The 10,859-nt window shown below is 40.5% G+C and overlaps 1 protein-coding gene across 1 annotated transcript in view; it reads left to right on the plus strand.

Annotated features, from left to right (window-relative positions):
• Positions 1-10,859, plus strand: part of Dnah11 (dynein axonemal heavy chain 11) — a 174,595-nt gene that overhangs the window by 36,108 nt on the left and 127,628 nt on the right. The window contains exons 14-19 of the mRNA XM_033757147.1: positions 476-715; positions 3,456-3,617; positions 4,477-4,670; positions 8,068-8,230; positions 9,476-9,599; positions 10,055-10,197. Coding sequence (XP_033613038.1) covers positions 476-715; positions 3,456-3,617; positions 4,477-4,670; positions 8,068-8,230; positions 9,476-9,599; positions 10,055-10,197 — 1,026 coding nt within the window. The remainder of the gene's footprint in view (positions 1-475; positions 716-3,455; positions 3,618-4,476; positions 4,671-8,067; positions 8,231-9,475; positions 9,600-10,054; positions 10,198-10,859) is intronic.

The raw sequence follows: 10,859 nt of genomic DNA on the forward strand, positions 1-10,859 counted from the left end.
ATATATATATGACAGCCATCACCAGCATAAATGCAACAGGAGCACACCATGGTTGTTCCTGGCTTGAGTTTTCTGGAGGTGAGCAAGGTGCTCCGTTGGTCTTGGAGGGACTCACTTGAGAATGCCTGGGGGTTGGCTGTGTCAGCTACTCTGACGTGGTTTTGGATGGAGCATCTGGGCCGTTGTGGCCCTGCTCTTTGTACCTTTCATCCTTCGAAGGATTTCAAGGTCCTGGAAAGTCCGAGGCTTAGGTGAACAAGTGAAAATGTGCTAGCCTCTGCCGGCTCCTGTCACTTTCATCTCATTCTGTGAGCTCAAGCAGGTTACCTGGCCAAGCCTGATGTCAGAAAAGCAGGCATGAAGTTCTGTGGAAATGGACCTAGTTATAGGAGGAATGAGAAATCAGACCCTTGATTGTAGTTTTCTGGTATGATTAAAGCCCTTATTTTATACTAATTTTTGTTTTTCTTTTCAGAGACATTTCACAGTGTTTGCATTCAACTTTCCATCTTTGGATGCACTAAACACCATCTATGGCCAGATCTTCAGCTTCCATTCCCAGCACCGAGCCTTCGGTCCGTCAGTTCTCAGCAGCGGCCCCTCTTTGATCCAGGCAACAGTAGCCTTCCATCAAATGATGACACGGACCTTTTTACCCACAGCTGTCAAATTCCACTATGTTTTTAACCTGAGAGATCTATCCAATGTCTTCCAGGTACCTCCACTACTCTGTGTTATGCTTTTGCGTAGAGGAGTAATTATAGCCATATTAATGCCATTGATTGGTAGAACTTAAGTTTAAAGCCATGCTTTGTAATTCTGGATGTGTTCTTTCATTTTATAACCGTAAACACTCCTTGAAGTAAATACAGTGGGTTTTATCATTCCCTTTTTGTCAATGAGAAGAGTTGTGCCACTCAGGTTAGCTACTATCTTAGACTCTTTGTGCTACTGTACCAAAATACCTGGGACTAGGTAATTCATAAGCTATAACATTTATTTCTCACAGATTTTTGAGGCTGAAATTTTCAAGGCCAATCAAGGCACCCAGTGGTTTGATGTTTGGTGAGAGCCTGGTTTGTGATTCTGTGATGGTACCTTGGGCCAGGACAGAAGAGATGGCAGGTCAAAAAGGGTCAACTTTTATTTGAGTTCACTTTACAATTTAACTATCTCCTAAAGGCCTCACAACTTAATACTATCACACTGGCAATTAAATTTCAGTACATGAATTTGGGGGATAGTCAGATGATGGCAAAGAATGACTTGGCAATAGAAACAAAGGCAGAAATTTGAACTCCTTCAATTGAGAGCCTTCTTTGCTCAAAGTGCCAGATAAGAATAATTGGTCATGTTTCTGCCGTAACCATTTGTATATGATTTTCAAATATTTAAAGGGAAAAGTATTATTTCTTAAATTGCTGGATCCTTTTGTATTGATGTTAAAAATTGAGATTCCTCAAAAAACTAAAGCTAGAAATTCCATTTGACCCTGTCATCCTTCTGGGGGAATCTTACCTTCTAGAGATCATCCCAAAAGAGTTAAAAGCATCATATCACAGTGATACATGCATGATCGTGTTTCTATCAGCACAGTTCATAATAGCTAAATCTTAGAAGCAGCCTGTATGTCCATCAACAGATGTACGGATAAAGAAAATGTATTTAGACACAATGGAGTACTACTGTGCCACAAAAAAGATAAACTTGAGTCACTTGTAGAGAAATTGATCTATCTTGATACTATAATGTAAAATGAAATAAATATGACATACAAGCTTAAGTATCAATCACAATGGATTCTCTTTTATAAGAAATGCAGAGTTAAAGAGCAAAATAAAAGACATAACAGGAAATAGGGAGATAGGTCATTCTCAAATGGGAAGGTAGACCCAGGGGAGGGAGGAAAATAGGTTAAAAAAAGAAATTAAGATGTGTTTTATACATGCACCAACCCACACAAGGAAAGTAAACATTATATACTGCATACATGTACTAAAAAAATAAATACATATGCTATAAATCACATTCTCCCTCAGAAAAAATTACCTTGTTTACCCATGTGTGAGCTTCCTGTTACTATAATACATGCCTGAGATAAACAATCTGTAGAGAGAAAAGGTTTATTTTAGCTCACAGTTTTAGAAACTTCAGCAAATGGTCACTTGTCCCCGTTGCTTGGCAACATGTCAAAGCAGGAGCACAAAGGAGCAAAACTGCTTACCTCATGGCTGGGAAGTAAAAGAGAGGGAAGAGGCCAGGGTCCTACTGTCCCTTTCAGGGATTGACTTAAGGACTTGCCACTGGGTGCCTTCTCTTACAGGTCCAGTAACTCCCTACACCACTGCATTGGTCACCAAGGCTCTATCTCATCAATTTTTTGGAGAACACTTGAGCTAAATTGTATTATCTGGTAAAAGGAGAGTGTTTAATCTGGGATGTATAGACAGTTCCAAAGAGGGAGCTGAAAGGTAGAGATTAAAACAGATCCAACGAATGCGGTCTTCCCTGTGCAGAAAAGGTAGTTAGAAAGTTATTTATGGGCTCAGGTTCTTCTGTGAGGTGAATGAGGAAATGCCACAGGACTTCCTTGGATTCTTACAACTCTCTTCCACTCCATAAATGCCACCAAAGCATAGCACAGAATTAGACCATAGCTTATTAATCACATGGACCATATCTTTCATGTGAATATTTCTAGAACCTTCCAGAAAGACTGTGCTCAATATTGCATTGTTTAAAGCCAGAGTTTTAATTTTAGGAGAAAGGGGAAGAGAGGCTGTGAATGAAATGGGATGTGCTTCTGCTTGCTCCCTCCATCCTGTCAGCTGCGCCTACCATCTCCAAATTGTGTCTTAGCCTTTGCAGCCTAATTCTCCACTTCTCTTTGTGTTCCAAGAGAGCACAACAAGCTGACTGCTCATAAGCAGTGGGTCTGTGTGAACCCAAGATACTGAAGGGGGTTGTGGAGCGGGGATGGGAGTTCAAGTGTTTCAGTGCTAGTTCGACATCGACCCACAAAGTGTGGGTTTGAACATTTCCATTTGATTTTATGTCTTTCATTTGTCACATGAATGGATTAATCTGACTGATGTCAGGGTTTTAAAGTTTAAAAAACATTGTATTCTGTGACTTTGATGTTAGCTGTTTGTCCTTTTAATCCATTGGAGGACATAATAGCTGCAAGGGCTCAGTGGCATTTAGTTCTTGAACTGACTCCTGAAAGGCAATCCTAGTTGCATTCCCAAAAATGAGTGAGTATAATCATAAATGTTTTAGTGTTACTTGTCAAAAGGTAAATGCTTCTACTTGTATATGTATACACATACGTATATTCTTGTTTATATTGCTTTTAAATTGCTAAATTCAGCACAGAGTTAAATATTAAAGAGCTACTTATTTGGAATGTCCTAATCTTCTGAGTTAAAAGTATGTTCACCACGTTTGCTTCATAGGGAATTTTGTTTGCTTCTCCTGAGTGTTTAAAAGGCCCAGATGATTTAATACACCTGTGGCTTCATGAATCCTCCCGTGTTTATGGAGACAAACTGATAGACACAAAAGACTGCGGCTTGTTTCAGAAAAAAATACTGGAAACTGCTTACAAATATTTTGAAGTAAGTATGTGACTGTCAGAAGTCACTGCTTGAGCTTCCACCAGTTAGTCTTGGGACCAAAGTTAGAAAAGGATGTGAGTGAATCACAGGGAGCTAAGCTCCCTGCAGCATCTGGTTTGCAGAGTGTATGAGGTCTGAACGTAGAACATTTGCCTGCCTGCTCACAGAGGATCTTCAGGCTCTTCCCTTGAAAGACACTGTCTTAGTTACTTTCTCATTGCTCATACAAAATACCCAATACCCACAAGTTAAAGGAGGAAAAGTTTGTTTTGGGTTTTTTTTTTTTGTTTTTTTTTTGAGACTCACTATGTAGTTGAGAATGACCTGGAACTCACTATGTAGCCCAGGCTGGTCTCAAATTCACAGCAATCCTCCTGCCTCAGCTTCCCAGGTGCTGGGATTACAGGCGTGTGCCACCATGCCCAGCGAGGAAAAGTTTATTTTAGCTCACAGTTTGCAGAGGTTTCAGTCCATAGTGAGCTGGCTCCAGTGCAGGGTACCAGGGGTATGACAGAGGAGAAACAGTCCTTGGCAGACCAGGCAGAAGGCAGCCAGCAGCAAGCCTCCCTTTCCCTTTTATTCTATTCAGGTTGCAAGCCTGTTGGTTGGTGCCACCCATGTGTAGGGTGGGCTTTCCTGTTATCCCCACCCAGAACTATGCTAAACCAATCAGTGGACTAATTTAGTTAGTACACAGTCATATTCACACATCCTTGATCCAGCCACTCTTAAAAGCCCCATCTGTGAGTACATGAGGCTTTGAGAGGACATCTAGATATAAGCCATGACAGACATCCTGCCTCTTTCAAGATGAATCTTTCTGGGCGGGGACACACATGTTTCTCTTCTACCTCCGTAGGGTCTCAACAGTCACGTGCTGCTTCAGCAACCCCTTGTTTACTGCCACTTTGCTAAAGGCGGGGAGGAGCCATGTTACATGCCAGTGAGGGACTGGGAAGCACTGAAGATGATTCTTACTGAGTCCCTCAGTACCTACAATGAGCTCAATGCTGCCATGCATCTGGTGTTGTTTGAAGATGCCATGCAACACGTGTGAGTTCACCGGTCCATTTGTTTTTTTCCCCAGAATGACTCACAATGCAGTTGTTGTTCTTTACTAGATTGTTCTGAGGTTCTAGCAGTTCTTATTACTTGTCATGCATCACTAAAATATACATGTTGCTGTTAATTATATCCAATCTTCATACCATACATACGCATGCTATTTCCTATGATGTCATAACATCCAGTCAGAATTTCAGCCCTGTTACATAATACTAAGAAAGAGAAACACAAATGACCTGTTCAGAATCACATAGTTGGTAAGTGGCTGAGATAGCACTCAAACTGATTCATGTATTGAGTAGATTTTGTTGAGCGCCAAACAGGAACATGGCCAGCTGTTTCAATGCCTTTGGGCAAAGTAGGGGGAAAAAAACAATAAGGCATGTTTTCTTGGCAGAAAATAAAAGAAAGATGTCATCCTGGGAGACAAGACTTCACTGACAAGACTGTCTCTCTCACCTGTTTGACTCAGGACCTCACATTGTGCACAGATGATACTGGATCTACAGCCTGCTACAACCCTTCCATCCACACTGTTCTCCGTCCTGGGGATACAGCTGCGAGCACCGCAGCCCCGTTCCTTCCCTACACAGGCTTGTGTGTTAGTGCTTCAGACTGACATTGATAAGGACGTGAACAAACCAGCAAGGGAATAAGCAAGGAACATATCAGAAAGTAATAAATTGTTCTGCGAAATGAAATAGGCTGATTCTATGAAACAAGCTACACATTGAGTATTCCTTATCCAAGATTTTGGGGACCAGAAGTGTTCAGGATTGGGGATTTTTTTTTTTCAGATTTTGCAGTATTTGCATATGTGAAGCAAGGCTTCTTGGGGATGGAGCCCAAGTCTAATCAGAAAAATTCACCACATGTATATTATTTTCTTATGCACATTGCCCAAAGGTAACTTTATACAACATTTTTAGTGTTTCGACTATAACCTGTCATGAGAGCTCAGATGTGGAATTTTCCACAAAAAGTGTTAGGTTTTAGAGCATTTATAATTTCAGATTATTGAATAAGAGATGCTTAATCTGGATCTGGAGTCCTGACAAGGGTCTGGGTGTCTATGGGGAAGCTTGGCATTTAAGCTGACGTCTAAATGATAAAAGCAAGAGTTACAAAAATATCTGAAATAGAAAATTGCAGGCAGCAGATTTCATGTGGCTCTGAGGAGGAAATGATTGAGAAACAGTAAAAAGGATCAAGGGAGGCTGCACCATAGGAAAAATAATAGGGCAAGAAATTTATGATGAGGGTAGGGAAGCAGGGATTGCCCTTCCTCGTGTAGGCCATTTCTTTGTAACCAGGTTAAGGCGTCGTGATAATATTCTGAGTGTACCAATAAACTGCTGGGTGAACTTGATTATGAGGATTACACAATCTGTCGCACAGTTTACATGGTGCACCATTGCTGTTGTAGGGTGAAAAATGGATCATGTCGTTATATCCAGTACTGTTCTCCCAGTCCAAGTCACCCTCATCTCTCCCAAGAACTTTGTGATAAATGCCAGTGGGAAAAGATGAAAAGGAAAGGAAAGGGAGGAAGGGCGAAGGGGAGGAAGGGAAGGAAAGAAGAGAGGAAAAGGAAATGAAGGAATCGTTAAAAAGAAGGAAGAATGAAGGAAGGGAATCCAGACAGAAAAACAGATGTGAATAATTCAGTTTTTAGAAATTCTCTGTAAAATGTTTAGCTTCAGTGTTTAAGTAAAATGTTGGCACCTTCCTCAAGATCATTTCTGATGAGCATGCTGAGCACTGAGGGTTTTACTGATCCCACTTCAGTGATCCCCTGATTACACAAACAAAGAGAGTTTAAATTAGAATCCATGAGTATGGTGCTCAGCAAGTTATTGCTAACACTGTCCTGGTTGGTTCGTATGTACTGAGTCCCTGAATGTGCCATGGCTTACATGAAACTCCTGACAGTAATGGAAAGGGCTTTCTCAAAAAATCATTCATCAGGGCTGGGGATTTAGCTCAGTGGTTCTGCCACCTGTCCCACAAGCGCAAGGACCTGAGTTTGATCCCTGGTACAAAAAAAAAAAAATCATTCAACATGGAATTTCAGTGGCCTAACAGGTGAAACTGTTTCTTTGATCAGGGATTATGAACTCCAATCTGATTTAATCAGCATTACAGATGATTTGTAATCATGTCCTACGGTGTCGGAGAAAGGAACATTACCACTTAGCAAATCTTATGAGGTAAAGCCTCAAAGTGTACATTAAAATAAAGTGCAAACTTGGCTTTGGAGTGTGCAGTTTCTCATGCTGTCACTTTCCAAGGCTGTTTCATTGTGGGCTCACGTAAAGTATTTTTGTTGTTGTTGTTGTTATTCTGGGGATTGAACTCAGGACCTGGAGCCTGTAAGGCTGGCTCAATTACACTGAGCTAAATCCCTGACCCATGTGAAGTAAAATTTAATGGGACAACCAAGTGTGTAAAATATCCTGTCTTTTCAGTAACTGGATGTTTTGGGAAAATGTTCACATGAGCTTGTCCTGATTAAGTGACCATGACTTCATTTTTTTTTTCAAAATCATTATTTAAAACAAGTATCTACATGGATCATTCAGGGATGGAAGTTTATTTCAGAAAAGCAACCTCAGGCAAACAGTGTCATCCCATTTTTTACCCTTAAATATCTCTATGCTTACGTTTTGTTTGGCAGATTTTTCTTAATATTTATAATATAACTGAGATACATTTCTTCAGTGTAACCCATATTTCACTAATGTTAAAGCTGATTTATTCATAATGAAAGACATAGCAGTGATATCAGTAGTTTAAGCATTCATCATATCTTGGATACTGTATAATGAGGAATTTGTTGGCTTTGATGGAAACTTAACTTTTTGAATCACTGTTTTCAGTAAATTATTAAACAATACTGTCCGCATGGGGAAGGCTTTAATGTGAAGGATGTGAGCAGTGACTAAGAGGCAAGTGTTTCATTCACATGACTGAATTTCATGAATATGTCTATTGGTCAAAACAGATGCATATTTTCCAAGAAATGGCAGAGCATATATTTCTGGTGCATAAGTATTTACCCTTGATGTCTTTGCACTTGGATGCCGATGTGGAATAAGGATCTTCTAATCAGAAATTTTGATGCCTACTAACAAAGCCTCATATAGATTTCAAAGTATGGAAGTGATAAAACATTGAGTCCAAATTGTTAAAAGCCTGGGAGAGTTCGTTAGACACATAGCTCAAGGGCAGAGAAATTGGCAGCATCTTTGATAGGCAAACATATGAACAAGGACTAAAGTTTCCAATAAAAATTGGAGTTACGTTTGTAAATTTTTAATCAAAAGAAAAAGAGTACCAGAGCGTTTTATATACCACGTCGTGGTGGATGCCTTTGTCTCACTAGGTGTCGCATCAGCCGAATCCTCCGAACCCCTCAAGGCCACGCTCTCCTGATTGGAGTTGGAGGCAGCGGCAAGCAGAGCCTGTCTAGACTGGCAGCTCACATGTGCAGCCTTGAGGTCTTTCAGATCACTCTGACTACAGGCTATAGGATCCAAGACCTTCGGGTGAGTAAGCTTGCCGGACAGTGGTCATAGCTACTGATCCTTAGGAGATTGGCTCCAGGCCTGCCTGGATCCCCAACACTGGAGATGCATACATCCCTTGTAGCACATGGCCTAGTATTTGCATATAATCTGTGCATACCTTCCTGTATACCTTGTCATTTCTACATTCTTTATAATACCCAGTACCATGTAAATGCTGTATACATAGTTGTTACACTGTATTGTTCCAGAAAAAATGACCCGAAAAATCGCTGTATGTTCAATACAGATGCAGTTGTTTTTTCCCAAATTTATTCGATTTGCCATTGGTTGAGTCTGTGGGTGTGGAGGGTCAGCTCTACTTCTAAGCCCTGGTCTGGTGCACAGAGCATAAGCTGGCCGCTCTCCTTGTCCCGTGACTCCTGCGTTTGGCCAAGGCTTCCCTAACAGGAGAAGGAAGCATGTTCCTTAGACGAGCTGTTTACCTTTAGCTGGTCTGCCTACATGGTCAAATTAGTCATAATAAGCTTTATAAATCTTTGTATGATTAATAATATAAACCAGACTCAGAAAATATTTTATTAAATATTTGTTTATATATGTAAATTTTTACTTTGTATTAATCAAAATGGGTGTTCAACAATACTATGAGTGTTCCTGTATGATATGGGGGAAAAAGGGGAAAAAGCACACTTTATTTATAAATACAAGTAGTTTTCTAACCCCTTGGGATAAGAATATGAGAATAAAATACAGTGGGACTATCGCATTCAAGAAACTATTGTGTTTGTGAATTTTTTATTTTTAATCACAATACTGTTTACAATGTAATATTTACAGGTTTCACTGAGTGCTGTTTTAACCTTTTTAAACTACTTGTCATAACCAAATAAGTTAACCAAACCTCTCCTCCGGGAAATAAACAATCCAAGTTGCAATGAGCAGAGAACTCCCTTCCGCTGTGGTACTTGACAAAGGCACAGGCGAATTCATTTCATTCTATTAGGAGGGAGTTGTCACCCATCAGCACTTCGTTTTCATCCCTCCGCTCCATTAAGCCACAGGCTGACACTCATCATTATATGCCAGAAGTGCAGATGATGTCACGCTGCTTTCCCCTGCAGCAGGTCACTGGGAGGAAAAGGCACAGGGCGCTGCTATCGAGTTGCAGTTACTCCCTCGACTCTTCCCGGCACCCATGTGCATACTCCCAGCATCGCATCAGCATTTTAACAAAACATGAGTGATGGCCTCCTTTCCTTACAGGTAGATCTTGCCAATTTGTACATCAGAATAGGAGCCAAGAACATGCCCACCGCGTTCCTGCTGACAGATGCCCACGTTCTAGATGAGAGCTTTCTCGTGCTGATTAATGACTTGCTGGTGTCAGGTGATTAAACCAACACAGTTCTTGAAAGATCTTCCCCAATGACAAATTATCTGTAGTTTCAGTGAACTTTAAAAGGAGATAATTTGTCTCTGAGATGTATGCTGGGGCAGTCCTTGGGGAGAAACCTATAAACCTAACTAATTTGAGGTGTATTGCTTGGTCTGCCTATGGATGAGAAATGCCTCCACGAGGCCTTCGGAGAGGAGTCAATGTTATTCCTACCTAGACGGGCTCATGGTCTGTTCACCATTGCTCAGTCTCATTGTATTGTGTATCTTCTGAATGCAAAAAAAAAAAGAGAGCGAGAGAGAGAAGAGAATGACATTTCTAATTTCAGATTCGTCTCACTTAAGCTGAACTTTTGTCTTCTAAAACATTTCAAACATTAGAAAGTCATACCTAAAATTTAAATTGCAGTCATCTTTGAGTAATTCTGCTCATTCTTTTGCGGGCAGGAGAAATCCCGGATCTGTTCAGTGAGGAAGACGTGGACAAGATAGTTTCTGGAGTTCGTAATGAAGTTCATGCTCTGGGCGTGGTGGACTCCAGGGAAAACTGCTGGAAATTCTTTTTGGCCAGGGTTCGACTACAGCTCAAAGTAAGAAACACTTGATTTACCTCCTTCATGTTAGTGCTGCTGTGAATTTTTTTTCAGCTTTAATTGAGTTTATTGGTACATTTTAGGGATACAGTACAGTTACATTCATTGTTGGGATCTTGTACCTCTACATGACAGGTCTTGGTTCTCATTTTTTCCCCTTACCCCTGCCCTCCCTTCACCCCCTCCTCCCCTCCCCATCTACAAACACTTTATTTTCATCTTTTCATTATCTCACGTTTTTTTCTTTTCCCTTATTACCCTTCCCCTACCCATCCCACCTTCCCTACACCTTTAGCTCGTTTCTTCCCATTTCTGAATGTCAGTAATCTTATTAGGATCTTCTGTATTATTACATATTATTCACACCAGGGAAACTATTCGGTATTTACACATGTATGACTTATTTATTTCACTTAGGAGTATATCTTCAATATGTATCCATTTTCTGGAAAGATATCCCCTGCTCCTGGGTAGGAAGAATCAACATAGTGAAAATGGCCATACTACCGAAACTGCTATATACATTCAATGCAATGCCAATTGAAATTCCAACACTATATTTCACAGAACTAGAAAAAAGAATCCAAAAATTCATTTGGAACCACAAGAGACCTAGAATAGCAAAAGCCATTATAGGCAACAGTCACATGGCACCAGGT

Source organism: Fukomys damarensis, unplaced genomic scaffold (genome assembly GCF_012274545.1).
Source record: "Fukomys damarensis isolate Sample0158 unplaced genomic scaffold, DMR_v1.0_HiC HiC_scaffold_4, whole genome shotgun sequence".
NCBI classification, from domain to species: domain Eukaryota; kingdom Metazoa; phylum Chordata; class Mammalia; order Rodentia; family Bathyergidae; genus Fukomys; species Fukomys damarensis.